We start from the raw sequence: 18,464 nt of genomic DNA, 5'->3' as shown, positions 1-18,464 counted from the left end.
AGATTGTTATTTATTGGCTGCTTAGCCGTACGATGGATTAGGCCTTCATTTGCAGTGTGTCAAACTCTGTGGGTTGTTCCAGTTTTTTGGAAATGCCAACTAGCCACATTTCTGGAACTCCAAGTTCGCCAAGCATTTGGCAATCTCCAATCATTCAGGTGCTGGTTGCTTTTACATTCCGAAAAAGTTTCTACATAAAAAGAGACTGCTCTTTTCGGAATGGTGCTGCATGCAACTACCTGACCAATAACCTAAACTATTATATTAGGGTTGAGGATGCATAAGCATATGCATGCATTTATCGACGGAATGCACGGAGTCACATATGTCCTCACGCCTATTAAGAGGAAGGTGGTTTTGGCCGGCAAATTAGACCGTAGACTAATTTTTTTTGGGATACACATAGCACATACTTAAAAATGGATACACTTTTGTGGGCATCTTGTGAACGTGCGTTCCATATATTTTTTGATATTATATAGGAATCAAGACTTTCGTAATTACAATAAAACTACTAAAAAAATACTGAGTTTATATTTTTTTTATAAAATAAATACAATACTTGGGGGCTATAATTTTCGTGTAACAACAAAACTTTATAAAAAATCAGGTTTTGAGGATGCGAGAAGCATCCAATTAACGTTGGTTTTCGTTAAAAGATAATATTTCAAAATCAACAAAATTGAGAGTAATAAATTAATATTAATTAATTATCATAAATTTGGCATAGTCAAAAGAAGTGTGTTACATATTTAAATTATTTTATTTCAAATTATTCCAATTAAAGTTTGATGATGAACTTGATAAATGAGAAAAAAAAACATTTTAATAACCATAGAACATGGTATTTATTCAACTATGTTCCTAATTAATAACAGGGCCTGACTTAATTTACTTTCTTCAATTAATGTTTTTCAAGATCATTAATACTGAAGTCAACCCTGTTTGGTGGTATGCACTGTTTGCTGTTCATAATGTGTGTGTGGTAACTTAAAATTTTTAATCAGCTCTTAAGGTGCCTAGTCATGATCTTGCACCACCTTCATAGACCCTTTATTTTTTCTTACCTATTTGGAAACATCATACTGATTCAAGCATACAACAAATGGCTTAAAAGAAAGTTTATTTTACCCCACTTTAGAAAACACTTTAACCAGTATGCTGTAACTGACACTAAATTATGCTTAGCTTTGCTTTTTAAGAGGGTTGGGTGCTCTGTGGCACTGCACTGCTTTGGGGACTTAGAGATAGATCTTGCAGATGTTTTTCTACCTAAATATTTTCAAACTCACCACAAAAATAGAGAATCTCAAAGAGATAACTTACTAGTTTTAATATGTATCTTAGCTCAGTACTGTTCGTGTTGCCTTTGACATTTGCCAATCCATAAGGGGGACTTATAACAACCTAAAAATTATCTTTAAATTTGCCCAAAATGGCAAGTACAATTACTACCTCTTGGTTCCATATAATAATGTCCGAATTTCTCCATCTGACTTCTTGAATAGTTTTGGAAAGGGCTATGAAGAGAGTCTGTCCTTCAGGAGAAACATTGGCTGCTATTGCTTGAAACATTCGTCTTTTTTCCTCCACTTGGTTCCTAACTCGTGTGTTCAACTGGATGGAGTTTTAATGAGTTTATTAACTTAAAAATCCAAAAGACCTTACTCTGTGTAGATTGAGACTTTGGGGTGCATCATAAAAGCAATTTCCCTCTTTTTTCACCTGCAGTTCACTAACCAGTGACAGATTGATAAACTGCACATCATTTAATTTTGGATTGCCATTAGTGGCAGCACATTCTAAAGATTTTGTTAAGGAATTGGCAAATACATGTGCGCATTGTAGTTTCTTTATGGTATAAAGATATAATAAATATATAAGTTCATTCCCTTATTTTGTGTTTTGCCTCAATAGCCTTATTTAAAAGGCTTCTCATATAGCAAAATATTGTGCTATGCATGTAGGGGATATACTTTTTTGCATATGCATATTTAAATAGATTTCAAAGAACATCTCAGAAATACTTCTGGGATATGCATGGTATAAATATCTAGCCAAAAATATCAGTAACTATAGGGGATAGAGAAATATGAATAGAGCACTCTCAATGTATTTTTTTGACACAAGTCTAGTAGAATGATTAAAAATTTGAACATTTGTTTCTAAGATCAAAATTCAATGATAATTCAAATTTTTTAACCAATGCACTACACTTGGCTACAAAACATTATTGAGAGTGCTCTCTGCGTTCTTTCTCTTCTATAGTTATTGATATTTCTTATATAAATATCGAAATTTTGCTTTCTGAACTTGCATTAAACATGTATACACTTATGAACCTATTTAGGTTACTCATAACTATAAAAAACATAATTTATTTAATGAAACTCTAAATGATGTTAAATGGAAGTATTCTTACATGTTCAAGCGATTATAAAGCGAAAAACATGTTCTTAATTACCGAAAATTTCGAATAACAAGTTTTTGGATACGGCAATAATAGGACGGCAAACCAGGGTTGGAAACCGAGGGGAATATCTCTTTAACACCTAATAAAAAGGATACTCAACACTAGAGTCTTGTTCTGTGGATCGAAAGCCATAACTTCTCCCTCAATTTCTGCATTGTAGCAAGTTCTGCACCAAACAATACTTCCCACAGTAAAAATATCAGAAACGGCAGCCATTATTTTGATGAGAAATAATAAAATAAAATGCCAAAATTGACAGTGGTGACATCTGAAGAAAGCAAGAGCGCAGGCGCTCGCCATAAGCCACGTTGTCAGAGCTCCAAAAATATTCTATTTAAAACGATTTGTTAGACAACGTAGAATATGTAATATGAATGAATGGTAACAACTGAACTAAAGAGTCGGGAGGCCAATAAGTTATCTAGGTTACAATATCTCGGCATTGAGAAGGTACGTTGAGTATACTCAAAAGGGGGAGTGGTAAAGGTGATTCTTTGAGTGGTGTAAATGAAGTCTAAAATAAACTAAATAAAGCTGACAATTGCTGTTCATAAATCCTGAGGGGAGTGCGCATGAGTTCAATTTGATTAATCGACATAAGCAAATCAGCCATTTTGGATAGAGCACATGGTGCGCCGCAGGGTTGTTTTGGATTTTGTGAGATTTCCACATTGGCTGAAATGCTTCGTTTCACTTTCTATCTATTGCGACAGTAATCTGTCCATCATTTAAGAGGTATGTGCATGAACTACGGTACGGATTAGTGCAAAATTTAGTAACAAAAGGTGGTCAAAATTGCAAATCAACGCTTTATCTACTTCTGAATTCGTTTCTACGCCGCTTATCACTTAAGATGGACGCCCAAGAATGATCGGGTTTTTCTTTTATTTCGGAAGTGCGTGGGGTTGCAGAAGGATACCCCACAGACATTACTGAAGGTATCAAGTGCCAGGTTTTAACAATCGGTTAAAAGATGAATTATTCTCAGATCGCCTTAGACCGAGTGCATTACGAAACGAGAGTAAACTCAAAATTAGTCCCCAGATCAAATAATGAAAGTATATTGCAAGAATAGAACCCAAATCGCAGTCATGCAAGATAATTTTCAGCACGCAAGGGCGGCTGCTTGTCTATTGGGGTAAAGGTTTAAAGAAAAAGAGTGATATCTCTAATATGGACTAAGAATCCAACTGTGCGACACAAATGGTAAGAAAGTTACTGGCAATCAGAACAGTCTGGGAATGGCAATACTTATCAAGGAAGGTATTTCCTTCGTGTTTGCATAGTTTTGACTCAAACATGTCGCAACCATTCATGTTTCATTGCCCCAAGAAATACATATACCTAATATCTGTAAAATCTTATATTAAAAACGTCAATATAAAAACTAGCCTGAAATTTACATTATATGTATTGTGCTCTACAAATTGTAACAACAACGATAATACATATATACTATTTACTAGCCTACTTCAAAAGAAATTTACCTAAACTCATCACGTAAGAAAAGAGATTGAGATTAGTACGTGAGAGTTGAACATAAAATGTGTATTAATATAAAAATATAAATATATAGAAATATGCTATTTAGTTTCTAAAATTCCTACAATTACTTATATGTAACTAATGGCGTCAGTTCCTTATTTAGAATTAATTTGCTATAATAACTATATACAACTGTCAATGGGTATAAGAAGTTTGATGTATGTATCGTGTTGCTATTCACTACAATCTACTACTTTCAGTCTCAGTCCTTTTGGTATTCTTTACAAGGGAAGTTATAGTTGGCAAATGACCTTCTTCATACGTAAATGTCCTGTTATCAACCCCAGAAAATTCCTTGGTATTTTCAACTGAACCTGATGGTTGAGTATTTCCAGGCATCAGAAAAACTGTGAGGAGGAACATCATGGAACCTATGAATTGAAGTTATTCAATTCAGGTACTACATATGCTACCTTAAGATTTATATTACTTATGAGATAAAATGCCACGTAAAAAATAAACAAGCTCTCCCTATATCCTATTGACTTGGATACTGGTTCTACAGCTATGGGGAGATTTCCTCCAATATTGTTCATCACAAAGAGGAATATGCCTACTGTGGTGGACCTTACATGTAAGGGAACAATCTCCACCAGAATGGCGAAAAGAATGCCAAACCACATTTCAGCTGCAAATTATTTATTACACCATGCAGTAAGGTATAGAATTACGGACTTACCAAAGAAGTAAGAAATTCCTAAGGTGACCATGGCGCCAACAGGCTCGAAATATACGCTGCCAAAAGCAAATGGGGTGGCGACGATTTGACTTATAGCTAAAATGACTACTCGGGATCTAACTCCCATTTTGCCTACGAATTTGTCTGACACCACACCTCCGGCTACAACCCCAATACTGCCTATGCCTATGGTGACGGCAAACAACCACCAGCCTAAAAGTTGATTTTTGTTTAAATGGTTATTAGAATTTAAAAAAATCACCTAAATCATAGTCAGGGAAATATGCTTGGAAATATAAATCACAGTTGTAGGCAAAACACATCCCTCCACAATGTCTGATGGAAGCAGCTAGGCATAGCATCATGATGCGGGGTTCTTTCATAACGGTCCTAAAGTGAAATATTGACGCATAAGTACATAAGTATAAGTTCTTAACATAAGATTTCTAGTTTGGGTATAGGTACTTCTCATACATAAAATAGCAGATTTCCTTTTTCTCGCATTAATGCGGGAAAGCACAATTTGTTTAAAAAAGTGTCTTTCTGCATGTAAGTGGGAAAATGTATTTTTTTGGTAACGCCCTTAATTGGCTTTGTTAATTTCACACGAATTCGAAATCAAAATTTTTTTAATTAAAAAAATTAGTTTCTATTTATTTACGATAGTAGGAAAAAGTATACATATGCAGAAAGTATCTTTCCTGCACTCGATTGTTTACTCAAACTACATTTTGTAGGATTTTGAGAGCAGCCATCGCTTGCGGGAAAATATCGCTGTCCACACTTGTTAGGAAAATAAATATTACCAAATTGTTATCTTTTTAGCATCGGGATTTCCTTGAGTTGCAGCATCTTCACCGATAGACTGCCTCTCGGGTTCTTTTAATGTAAATAAAGTAAGAAGAGCTAATATTACTGCAATTATTCCAGCCCCATAATAACACGCTCTCCAGCCTAAATCCCACGCATTCAGTTTGGGGATGTATCTGCCCACAGGGAAAGCGATTCCTGAAAAAAAGAACAGTTTACGGGGTGCATGGGAGCATGTTTACGAGGTTTATACAATATATCTCTAAATTAATGTAACAGTTTGGAATTGTATTATTTATACTAAGATACAAGGAGGCATTTTACATAAAATGTACTGACTAATGAAATGTCCTAGTAACTATACGGGAAGTACCTATTCTATTAACTTTCACGACACTATTGTTCATTAGGCTCTATAATGATGTTTACCTCCAATACACGTATACTTACCATAACCCCCGTATATTCCCCAGTTGAATATGGACATCACCAACGCTCTTTTTTCTTCTGGAAATATATCCGAGAGTATCCCGGTACTTAGAGGGTTGCATGCAGATTCTCCAGCAGCCATAATCATTCTCAAAATGACTAGATGCCAGTACTCAGATACACCTCCGCTGAGAATAATGGCAATTGCGAATACCATGGTGCTTAAGCCTAACATTTTTACTCTGAAACAATTATTACGAGTTATTTTTTATCATAATGTGATTGAATCAGAAGTAATTGGAAAACGCAAATTTTTCCATGCTACTGCAACATTCCTTGTGGTGAGTGAGTTTAATTTAATTAATATAAAGACCGCGTGTTCTAACCGGTTCGTATATCACTTGAGGTCCGATGAATTGTTTATAATAATTAATTTTCAGCCTTCGGGCTATATTATCTTAGTCACGAATAAAACGTCATTATAATAATAAATCCTAACAATAAAATTGAGCTGTGCAATAATAAACATGTTGTAAATGAAGGCTAAAACAATAATTATTAATTATAAGGTACATTTTAAAAACATTGTGCGGAAGAAAGAATTCTTGACATTATGGTGTTAATTATTAATTATAAAGGAAAATAAACAATATAGTGCGGACGACAGGGTTCTTGACATTATGGTGTTCATATTTCTATTTGCACAGCAATTAATTTATTTTTATATTAGTCAGAGGAGTATAAATTAAAAGTAAAGTGTATTCCCTTTAGCCAACGCCATAGGAGCACTATAATTCATTGTGTTTTTAACGATAAAATTAATTTTTGAATTAACATTATTAAAGTTATCCTAACTAATCTATCGAAAACTTTTTTTGGACTTCAACTAATTATTATAGGTGTTAAATTGAATGATAGTTTGAATGAGCATTTTATTAAATTAAATACTTCTATTAATAATTGAATGGAACACAACTTTAAGACTGTCGCCAAATTTTTCTTTTTGTTTTCGAGATGTTGTTCTTTTATTATCTTTCTACTGAAAGATGTCCTCACTTATGTGATTCTGTTTGATATCCTCAGTAAATCGCGGAATAATACTGCTCAGCTTATATTCACATTGCTAATGTCTGTATGTTTTGTAAGACTAACAATTAACGAATAGTAATGGCATTATTGGATTAAAAATGCGAGAGATGATTTTTTTTATATGAGCAACATTTTTTCCACCTTCTCGTTATGCCTCATCATTTACCGCTTACAGTTTCCAAACAGTCTGTACATCCAAGTAAGATTCATATCGTCCAAGTACACCGAAGTGAACACACACCTGTTATATTTATCAGCTAAGAAGCCCATAATAACTCCGCCTACAGTGAACACCGCAATAAAGCTAGGCCCTGCTAGGATTTGATAGTCTAGACCCAATCCATTATAGGTCCACTCGCAATATCGTTGTCCATCTAGGTCCAATGAAGCACAACTAGCTGAATCATTAGCTGCGGAGCAGATCACTGGTAATTCACTGAGGTAGTGTTCACTGCTGTTGAGTTGGCATGCTATATCACCTGCAATTGAGATCAATTTAATACGAATTTAAAGGGTATTTTCTATCCATAACTTACCATAGTGTAAGTCTGTAGCTATGGCTTTACTGGTAACTCCGATCAAGTAATGTCCTAGTTCTCCCAGCACATACCCAATGGACAATATAGCCAGTACGTAGGTGGGGTAGATAAAGGCTAGTTTTTTGCGTAAGTCCAGAATCATTATTTCTACAAATTGAGTAATTACTCTGTACACCTCCATTAGGAAACTTTCAAAAATGTTTCAATTGCTGATTTCCAGTAAAGTGTTATGGATTTTGACTTCATCCTGGATGTTTTGATCCAGGTTCGAGAGCCTTGAAAACTCATTTTTATTTAGCTTAAGCTTCCTGATTGTTCTGAGTAAAGCATATTATTAGTTATGTCAGCACACGGGTAGGTGTGTACGATACTCCTTTTACAAATACGTCTGCTCTGCATGGGTTTGAGACGTCGTCACTGAACTTGAACGCACCTGACATTCAATAGCAATAAACTCACATCAGCCAATCACACAACCAGACAATCAATCAAATCAATCGAGTGAAACTCGTTAATAGATAAATCCGTTGCCCGCAGGTGGTGATAATTTGTCTTGAAACCGCTTATTTACTCATGCGTATAGGTATGAGAATTTCTATGAGTTTATGAGACGGCATTAAAATTAAAAATAACATGACTAAAACCGCAACTTAAGAATTTGGTAAACGCAGACAATAATAATTATTATCGTTATTAATATAAATCATTTTTGTTATTGTGAGGTTTGTTGATTAGCAGAAATAGAAAGGAACAACGGAAGGCGTGTGCGTGTGTCATTTAAGAATGATTGAATGGGGATTTTGTGAATGCTCATGTAGAAGTTAGATCAAAAGTTAATTCTGGATTTTCGTCACACTTTCTGAATTTTATTTGAAAACGTTCAATTCAGGGAATGTGATGTGCGTAGTAGCAAACTTTGAACCGTGATTACAAATTTTACGAACATCAACATGCTAAATTAATCAAAAGTTGACTATATTTTATTCAAAGCTGTCCATTCATATTCTTTTCGAATCCATTATTCTCTAATATAAAACATAAGTGTGTGCTAAATGTCTAGTAAATTTTTCTATAAATTCGTAATTACGCAATTATTCAAATCAAAAAACTTTGAAAATACACATAATTAGATCGCCAAGGTTTCATTTTAGAACTGGTTGGTTAATATCTCTGATGCCAGTAAATATTAATATTTACAGTAGACTGCCTTTAAATGTACTTTCGTGTGCTTGAATTGTCCCATTGATGTCTCCTACTAACCTTGGTTATTCAACAGCGATGTGAGGGGCGCTCCATTTAGGATCAGTCAAAATTTTGAGTATGAGCATTAAAGAACCAGATACCAACACCCGAAGTGTTCCGAACAATTTAAATATTCACTTGTCGTACATCTTCGTTGACCCTTTTATCTTTCGTTTTTTTTCTGGCATTTTCCCAAAGGTTTGAAGATGACCGACTCGTTACCAAAACAAGTTGACAAGGGTGTTCGTCCGTGCCTTTAAGAACGGGCGACTGTTATTCTCGATTAGTTTGAACTCAAAATAAAATGCTATTCCGTCGTACCCCCTCACCCCCTGGTCTGCGTGGTGTTATTAAAAATTAAATAGGGATCACCTTGAAAACCTCCATATTATGCATTTTTTACGCGAGTTCATTTACAAATCTTTGATAAACGCTTACATTCGTCCCTGTTTTGAGAATCTTCAGTTTTAATATTCCTAGAGCACGAATTATTTTTGGAAGTTTTTCCGGGAGTTTTCTTCTCTTTTTCAAATTTTTCTTTTATTTATCTTTTTTCTCTTTTTCCCTATCTTTTCCCCCTCTGTCTCTTTTTTCTCTTTCCTTCTTTCAGTTTTGCAAAGTGTTAGATAAAGTATAGTCTTCTATTTGGTACAATGTTTACGCACTCACGCTGGTAAAGCTAAGACCCATTTCATACTTATTACTTGGCAGGTCGGTAAATTTTTCACTTATCAATTTTACGACAACGTTACAAATTTCCGGATTTTTTTTACGTGACCATAGAAAAACTCCTTACCATCTCGAGACTCTCGTGCGTCTCGGTAAATTATCACATCTCTCGACGGTAATAAGATATTTTCCTCTTTGGTATGCAATATCGCATTATTTCTCTATGAAATAGAGAAAGATATCACGTAACGTTGCAGATCATTATTCACGTACATGTGTATAGCCGAAAGGGTCTTAACTGGCGGGCCCAGAGTTCACTAATCATACGAATTAAAGCGGAAGAGATAGGAACTGTCAAAATATGAAAGGAAATGAAAGCGAAACTGAAAGTTTGTTATTTAAAATTCTGCACATCCACCAGTTAAGAGTAGTTTAGCTGTATGTGAGTACATGAGTCCAAAATTACAGTCCATTCTAAAGAAATATGTGGAATTTAATATGCATAGAGCGAACCTTAAAACCCACTACTGCCCGCTATTATTCTTGAATTTCGGAAATTCCCAAATTTTCCGGGATAACTAAGTGAAATTCTTTGCAAAATTATTGACAACAGTGAAATAAGCCGGTTTCCCGATCATCTCATCAATTCTTAAATTAGGTTTTCACATACAAGGCAGACTGCAGCATTAACTTGCTTGCCTCAATGCACTTAAGCCGCTTTAATGTATCAGGTTTTAAATTCAAGTGTGATACTTTTTATTTTATTAAAAATAAACCTAAACTCACCTCGAATGGTATGTTTTGAATCTTTATGATCAAAAATAAAAGACCTTAAAAAAAAGTCACTCAAAAACCAAACCTCATTAATCTGCAGTGTGTTTTTAAGTCTACTTAATAAGAAGGGCGTAAAATGGTACCCCCGAGTTGCGACCCGGCACTACGACTGGTTATTTTCAGGAGCCGCGAAGAATCATCAGAGTTCCTGCGTTGGTAGGTTCTTAGACTTCGTTTGTAAGCCTCTCTCCCACCCATCGGGGAATACCGGGTGAACCTTGAGATCGGTCGCCTGTTAACTAACAATAGGGAGCTATTGTTATTCTCATGTTGATCATGATGGTTGTACGTTAGGATCTTCACAGGTTTTTTTGTGCAATATTAAACCGGGAGAAAGGTAGTAATGTTTTCCAACATGTAGGTTTTTGAGAGTCGAAGAGGTTCCTATGTCTCCAAGTAACACTACTCGGACAAGAAAAATACCAACTCTCTAATAGATCTGTTAGTCGACACAAAGAACTGCAGGTTAATTTTTTTTCTTCTTAAAAAAAAATTAGTGAATGGTTTTATGGACCGACTTATTATTAGTGCTTTATGAGGATCGGTGCTTCAAGGGTGGAGAATGTCGTTATTGTTGTTTTTCAACCGAGTGAAAGCATTGTCCAGTTCCTTGTTTCGAGCGTTTCCCCGCGGTAGAAGGAACCATCCTTGGCAAAGGTGGTGCCGATTTTCGCGTGGCGAATCTGTTAAACCGCAATTATGTTTTTGAAGGAAGCACGGTTTTTCTGGTAAAATACTAAACACTTGTTATGAAATTGTGACGTAGGATTACGAGAAACAATGATGGTTTGTATCTCAGTCAAGTTGGGACCATGATATCCACAAAGTTGGGTATAATTATTATTGGCTAAAAGGCCTTCAGGACTCAAAGAGTGCCAAAAACTGTAACTTACTTTTAACAATTGAATGATTTCGTTTAAGACTTTAGAGTTTCGGGGATAGAACCTTCCTGGAGGATAACCTCTCGCTGTCTTAAATTCGACGGTGTCGCCATAAAAGTAGTTATGATCATTCTGGATTCCAACTTGTGGTTCCAGTGATTGTAGTTTCAATTTCTCGTGCTTTAACTGAAGGACAAGCTTAAATCCTGTTGTAATGACGAGGCAAGAACACAATTATTGAGGTGACTGTCTTTAGAGTAGTTTTGCAAAAGTGCTATTACCGTGAAAATGAGCGTGTCACGCAGGGAAAGAATATCATATTGTAGATCCTTTATATACCGTGACAGTAGTCACGATAGTCCCATGACTATCATAAGAGTGCCTAGAGCTATCCCGCCAAATGATGGTTCCTACCTGACATTGCGATAGCGACCACCGTGCTATCGATGCGGTGACCTTTTGTGTGATAGTTGCTATCACGACTGGACCAATCATCGTGAAAACGAACCTTTAAAGCTCGTTTTCACGATTAATTATTATTAAATTGATAATTTCTTGTGAGAACAAATTAGATATTTACTCGATTTGTTCAGAGTAATTTAACTCCACGTTAAAGCTATACGAGGCGTCACAAAAATGCTTGTCGAAAATGGCGTGATCAGATTATTTGAGTCGATACATTAAGATTTGGTTCAAAAATTATTTGAAAAAAGTGTTTCGTTTAGACGCTATTGACATTCAAAGTTCTTGAAAAAAAATGTTTTTTTGTTATATCTGGAGATGCTTTAATGGATTTCAATGGAACCTATTGTGCATTTATTCATTAGCACTGAGATTATTTTCACGTAACATTCACGTTCATTCGCAATGTGCAAATTGTAAGTTCTTAGCCATCTTCGTATAAAAACGACCAGAACATTTCACTGGGTAGCTGCATCGCATTAATTTTTTTTTATGATGATACATTAGCCCTTTCTTCAACTTTTCTATCTCTTGGAAGTTTCTCGTACGATTAACCCTTCACGCCAAAAAAAAATGTCCTTTCTCACACGATAAGCGATTTCAGCGTTCATATCGACAAGTATCGATAATTATCGAAGCGATGGCAATTTGCTGTTCTGCACGAGAAAATAAAATAATTTTTTTCAGCGTGAAATAGTAACTATACGAGAAATTATCGGGAGGTAGAAAAGTTGGAAAAAGGGCTAACGTATCACCAGAATAAAAAATCGATACGATGCAGCTACCCAGTGAAACGTTTTGGTCGTTTTTGTTCGAAGATGGCTAAGAACTATTACGTGCACATTGCGAATAGATTTGAGTGTTATATGAAAATAAGCCCTGTACTAATAGGATTAATACGCAATGAGTTACATTGAAAGCCATTGAAACATTTTCAGATATAGCAAAAAAAAATTTTTTTTTCAAGAACTTTGACCGTCATTGGCGACTTTTTCAAACGATATTTGGGCCAAATCTTAATGTATTGACCCAAATAATTTCATGATACTTCTTCTGACATGAGCTTTTGGGATACCCTGTACTATCTATTTCTGGTCGTTTCTTAAGATGAACAAACTCACGAAGATGTATTTGTTATTTGTCGGGATGAAATTTAAATTTAAGCGTCCATGAAGGTGCAATGGAGATCTGCATATTTAAAGGCGAACAGGGGAAGTACCTTGGTCACTAAATATGTTTCCCAAACGAGTCATAACCAGCCGGTTGCTGTTCGTTTCAAAAATTGAATTGAGATTATCGCCTGTAAAAGACGCACATCTGCTGTAATGTTAGCAATTAAATGATAATTTACGCAGAAATGCTGTGGACTAATAACTAGTATAAAACCCACACCACAAATTAGCTCTCATCAGGTTCTTCAGTGTTTCCTGTGGCAACAGCAAATATAAGCTCCGATCTTCTGTGAAGATCGAAGGTCGGTGTTAAAATATTTTTACGATCGTTAATTTCAAAGGAAGGAAATCCTTTCAAGAAGCAATTTCACTATTCCGAAAATGGATCCTTTAATGTACCCTTGTGGTTCAGTCAGCATAATTATACGCAGACTTCTACCTAAAATTTTATTGAAATGTCACAGTTTATAGTTCTTAATGTAGAAAATTCTCCTTTTTCTCAGTCTGGAAAAAATAAAAAAGGCCTTCTTCCCACCTACATTTTAGACTGAAAGGCTTTCAAATCATCCGAACAAGAGGCGGAGTTTAGACGACATTAACTCGCTGATTTTTCAAGTTAAGACCTGATGACCGATGAAGACCGAACATGATTTATTTCCACTTTTACATTAATTCGTTTAATTAAAAGTAGAATTTATATTTCCGTTTTTGCTTCATCTTCGAACATATGTCGATGGTGGTCGTGACTAATACGTCTAACATTCGCTAATCGTACTAATTAAAGCCGAATAGTCCAAATGTTCGTCGATAATGCTGTAGAATCAAATGAGGGTGAAGCTGAAAATTTCTCGTTGGAAATTCGAGGGACCCGCCCGTTAAAAGCGCTTTTGACCGCGAACCACGATTCGTTGGCTTAACTACACTATCGCAAATTAATTTCTATCTCTGTGAAACTAAAACACAAATAATTCTCGTAAACTTTATTTCTCGAAAAACCCAAGTCATTGAACTCATTTATTCCTTTTCTCGGTCCTACTTGAGACGTACAAAATTACAGATAATGAATAATAAGATCCTATTTGCCGAACTCTCGAAGACGTCTCTCGGGACGATCTATGGGTTCTAATGTTGTAAATTTCAGGCAAAATGAAATAAAAGCCGGATTTAAGACCTAGTTTTTATTCGGAAAATATCGAGGGCTCTTGGATGAAATATAAAAGCGAGGTCTTGTCTAGGATAATGGAAATGGATGGTATAGGTCGTAGTATTCGTAAAAATGCATTATGTAAGCAGCTATTCAAATGTTTGCTTGTATGGGTTTCAATGTGTGGATTTTTCTTTCGATACACATATTTTCTTTCCTTCTAAGAATAATATCATAAATGTGTATAAATTGTGTTTAGTAATATGTTAGATTAATGCATGTAAACACTCCACCAGTTGCTGCCAAGTGACCTCCATCGAATGCTCAATTTTCATGCCGTTTTACGCAAATATTTATTTGAACTTATTTGAAAGATTCACATGGAAAATGTTTCTTTCCAAACTGTGTGGACCACATGTTCCGTGTCATCAAGAGTCCTAGAGACCACGCATCTGTTTGAGAACGGATATGCTACCTCAAGACTATATTGCATCTCTTTAAAGCTAAAGTCCTACTTTTGACCTCCAGCTCTATTAGAGAATTCTCCACTTATGCAGAATTATCACCTACTAATCCTGGAATTACGAAAGGATAAGGTAAGTAAGTGTAAGGTTTTAATTTTAAAGCTGTTCATCGTTCCTTCACCATGATCATTGAAGAGCTTCTTGCTTCCTAGCCTCTCAGCATCTCTTGAGCAGCGAGTATTTCCTACGCTATGAACGTTGCCACAAAATCATATCTTTGGAGCCTGAATCTTACTGGGTATTCTTCTTGGGTAGTAACTTTGTTTCTCAAGCTTATATTAGTGCTAAATTGGCTCGTCAGCCGGACATTGGAAAATTTTCAAAATGTTTACCGAAGCTCGGTTCAAATGTTTTTAAGGAATACAAACGGTTGATCGTGGCTTTTGATGATGCTCATATAGAAATTCTTAACTTCTTTAACAGATTCGTGGAAGAATTCTGTCCACTTGGCATCTTGAGCTTTAATTGTATTCGGTAGCGGTTTTGATTTTCTAATTGAGGTTTTTGGTTTGAGATTAATTGATGATTGATTAATTGACACTTAAGTTACTGCTTCTCAACATCCGTTCACTGATGGTATCTCAAAAATGCTCATCTTTTAAAATAAGTAGCTGCAAGGTGGGTTTTGCTTGTAGGTATTACAATTAATTAATAATAACTATAATTACAAAAGGTAAAATCCCGACGACATTAATTATTCCCACTAGATACGTATAATTGACATATGCATACTTGCCCACTGCACAACGTTCCTACTGTGTAAGTAACTGGATAAAAACAATTTTTTTTACACGTTACTACTACATACATATTAGTCTACTGCACAATGGTTCCAATGTGTAAATGATTGGACAAAATCTATTTTCGTTTCGACTTACGAAAAGTGACATGCAATTTTGTGTGGACATCAATCGCTCGCCTTTTGAAAGTGAAAAACCTTCACTGCCCCTTTCATCTACCTTCATGCGTCAAAAGAATTAGCGCAAATCTGGTTTGTGGTGCCCATTATTATAATGCTAATAAAGCCTGTTTAAAACCTGCATAATAGTGCAAATAGATGTAAAAAGGAATATTGCTGGTAGTTAATGAGCTTAATTATCACGTGTACCTACAGAGAGCGGACACGTTTGATTTGTGTGTAAGCCTCCCCCTGTGCTAATGAATGATTTTGCATTTAAATTAATTCTCTACACTGCTATGGTCAGGACAAATAATTTCATTCTTGACCACCCCGTATAGCATAACATATGCAAATTAACCATAATGAACCTTTCTAATTTAAACTGTTTTTATAGGGTATTTGTATATGGATGAACGCGCATTGATTTGAGATCAGCGCCAAGGACAGTCAGTGCTAATGAGCTTACATCATCATTTGTATAAGATGCATAAAGGTATGGCAAAATTGAAGCTTTTTCTCTTCATTATCACACTCTATCTGGAATTTAGCCATCGCACGTCCGAATGGGAATCGATCGGTATGCGCAGCATCTCTCCGACCATGAGCGAAATCAAGAGCGCCCTAACCCTGAATTTACCCTTCGACATCAACATTTTCTCATTCTGTCGTAGACTGTGAGGTTTCGTTCTCTTGTAATCACAGCTCAACTCTTCAGCAAACCGTAGACATCTGCCCAGCTCCCGAAGCTCAATTTTTTTGAGCCGTATGTGAGCCGACGTGAGAGACTCCCTGTGGTAGAGATTTATACGTATTTGCACAGAAACTGACAACAGGTAAGTGTTGTAGGTGTATGTTTGTTTGGTAAATATTGCCTCATCATCTTCGTGTGCTATTTTGAATTATGTTGCGGTTTGTGCTCATAAAAAAACCACTTCTAGTATTGTAGAAGTTGGTTTGGAATTTGTGACGCCTGCTGGGCCAATTAGGAGTGTTACTATCCCCTTTACCGCAGATCTTTACACTTGAAAAAATGTCGATTAAAAAGGTAAATAAATAAAATCTGAACTTGCAGAATTTAAAAACGTTAAAACAATTGTCCTTAAGATGTCGTTGAGAGAAAACGCTTGAAACTCATGGTCGATTCATGCAAATTTTTATTTATAAATTTCAACCAATCAAATTTAAACAGCTTTAATTGGGGAAACTATTTGCAGCTACACCCGGTATACCAAAATCCGAATATTTGCGAAACCCTTTCAGTTAAATTTGCTTCCTACATAAGCAAGTAAGTAGGTATTTCCCATTCAAACCATGCTCCTATCCGAAAGTCACTTTTGATCGCTAACGTCCGATTTATCAACCAAATGGGGAAAAATGTTTGGTGGTTTGTCACCATGGCAAAATAAATAATAAAAAAAAGATTAGCTTAGAAGACTTTTAAATTGGATTTATCCGGCTGGTAAAATTTAACAATGGTCGGTTGAAGTGGTCCTTAGGGCCCAGTTATGCAACTTGGTCTGGAGTATAGTTTTCCCAAAGAGTCTATTTCAATGTTTCCAGGGGGGGCGCCGCTAGACGTTTATTAACTTATGTATGCAGGTACTCGTATATGCTGAAAAGTTTTCAAGCATGTTAGTGTTAACATAATTTCTTTGAGAACTTTAGAGTGGAAGTTGCATTTCCATGATTTAATCGTAGAGAAAGGAGTTAAATTCCTCGTTTTAGCAAGGACGTTTATAGCGTTGAAACTACGTTTTAAACTTATCTAAGGTTAGTCTCCATTAGCTGCAAGAGTGTAGTAAGTCGAATTTATGTAGCTTTGAATGTAGTCGATCATATCCTTCTTAAAAGTAAACATCGTATTCTCAGAATATCTTAAGAGGGATTTCCAGATAAATATAAACTACTGTTTCTTGGCCACATATTCGTGGTTCTTCTCATGTCAGCTCTTTCTGTTCGTTCCAGCATCATTGCAGGTACCTTTAATTAAAGAACCAACTTCCCCAACATTATTTCACAAAATTTTATCTTTGAGTTCCATTCCGTTTGCGAAAATTAAAATTTTTCCTGAACAAATATCATTTTACTGGAAACTCTGCATTAGATGTTTCAAGGGAGAGGATGACTCGTTTTGAGGTATCAGCGATTATTGCTGTAGGGCTTCCCAAATGCTCTATCTATCAGATAGTCGATAGTTCGTGCCGGAGGAGATCTCTGATAAAAACTTATCTCATCTGAATTGATAGTTTAGGTTAGTGTGATGAAGAGAGTTAGAGGAGAAGTATGGAAAGCTGAATTGTTCGGAATCTTCAGAAATCTTATGCCAATTCATCCTTTAGACGATTCTTGAACTCAAAACATCGGAGTCTCAATAGGATTTCTTGGAGCGTCAGTCTTAAAAGGTCTTTTATATCATGCTGTTCTTCTTGGGTGATGCCCGGATTTTAAGTACTTCTCCAGTACTGTCACTGAGTAAAGATTTCCGCCCAAGGCTTTTAAAAAGACTTTTTTTGAAAAAATTACTATTTTATTTTCATATAAGTTTGTCGCAGATATGCGTCGAAAGACTAAAGGGGTCATAGTAACGTCGCTTCCCGCGATTTCGACACCACTGATTAGTGTCTAATTTGCCAAAAACGACTTGAACGGCCAAGAAGTTGGACAAGTCCTATGGCCCGTTTTCAAGAGAAAGTGTGTCAGAATACATTGAGCGATTATTAAAATCTTTCTCTCTGGTGTACCTACATAAAACTACGTTTCCACTTCACAGTTTTTATATGGCTTTGGTAGCTCTTTGCATCCGCTGATTTTCTCATGTCCTGCCTTTTTGGGGTGACTCTCCTGATTGGAATTAGTAGGTGATTTTCCGCCCTTTCGTCACCTCCCTATCGTCATTCGAAGAAGATGTCAAACTATGCATCAATTTGTTACACTTTATTCCCTAGATTAAAGTTTAAACCCTGAACTGTCGTCCTTCCGCGAATCATCGAAAATTAACTCCAACATCTCACGTCTTCTCCCTAAGGACGTACGTCAGCCATGACCTGGAACGCCGTTTCATCAGCAAACAA

General features: G+C 35.8%; 3 protein-coding genes across 6 annotated transcripts in view; 1 reads left to right on the top strand and 2 right to left on the bottom strand.

Annotated features, from left to right (window-relative positions):
* Nucleotides 1-519: 519 nt before the first annotated feature.
* On the bottom strand, nucleotides 520-2,720 carry LOC136342361 (protein LSM12 homolog B-like). The gene is made up of 5 exons (XM_066288081.1): nucleotides 2,569-2,720; nucleotides 1,669-1,802; nucleotides 1,456-1,617; nucleotides 1,327-1,407; nucleotides 520-1,272 (listed from the first exon to the last, which is right to left on the bottom strand). Exons 1-5 carry the CDS (start codon nucleotides 2,687-2,689, stop codon nucleotides 1,198-1,200), a joined length of 573 nt encoding a protein of 190 aa, XP_066144178.1. The 5' UTR covers nucleotides 2,690-2,720; the 3' UTR covers nucleotides 520-1,197.
* Nucleotides 2,721-3,821: 1,101 nt separating this feature from the next.
* On the bottom strand, nucleotides 3,822-10,462 carry LOC136342337 (probable 4-methylmuconolactone transporter). The gene is made up of 9 exons (XM_066288028.1): nucleotides 10,262-10,462; nucleotides 7,562-7,711; nucleotides 7,267-7,504; nucleotides 5,958-6,178; nucleotides 5,504-5,705; nucleotides 4,960-5,087; nucleotides 4,698-4,910; nucleotides 4,449-4,646; nucleotides 3,822-4,389 (listed from the first exon to the last, which is right to left on the bottom strand). Exons 2-9 carry the CDS (start codon nucleotides 7,704-7,706, stop codon nucleotides 4,199-4,201), a joined length of 1,536 nt encoding a protein of 511 aa, XP_066144125.1. The 5' UTR covers nucleotides 7,707-7,711; nucleotides 10,262-10,462; the 3' UTR covers nucleotides 3,822-4,198.
* Nucleotides 6,175-18,464, top strand: part of LOC136342336 (protein unc-93 homolog A) — a 36,069-nt gene continuing 23,779 nt past the window's right edge. For 2 of the 4 annotated variants that reach the window (XR_010732626.1, XM_066288025.1), the window contains exons 1-3: nucleotides 12,863-14,564; nucleotides 15,788-15,886; nucleotides 15,942-16,226. The gene's annotated coding sequence lies outside the window, so the exon portion shown is untranslated. Of the gene's footprint in view, nucleotides 6,278-7,661; nucleotides 7,830-12,862; nucleotides 14,565-15,787; nucleotides 15,887-15,941; nucleotides 16,227-18,464 lie in introns of those variants that run through there. The other 2 variants (XM_066288026.1, XM_066288027.1) reach the window with 2 other exon arrangements.

Source organism: Euwallacea fornicatus, chromosome 12 (genome assembly GCF_040115645.1).
Source record: "Euwallacea fornicatus isolate EFF26 chromosome 12, ASM4011564v1, whole genome shotgun sequence".
Lineage (NCBI taxonomy): Eukaryota > Metazoa > Arthropoda > Insecta > Coleoptera > Curculionidae > Euwallacea > Euwallacea fornicatus.
Note: the sequence above shows the minus strand (reverse complement) of the source record. Positions and strands in the feature narration are given on the sequence as shown.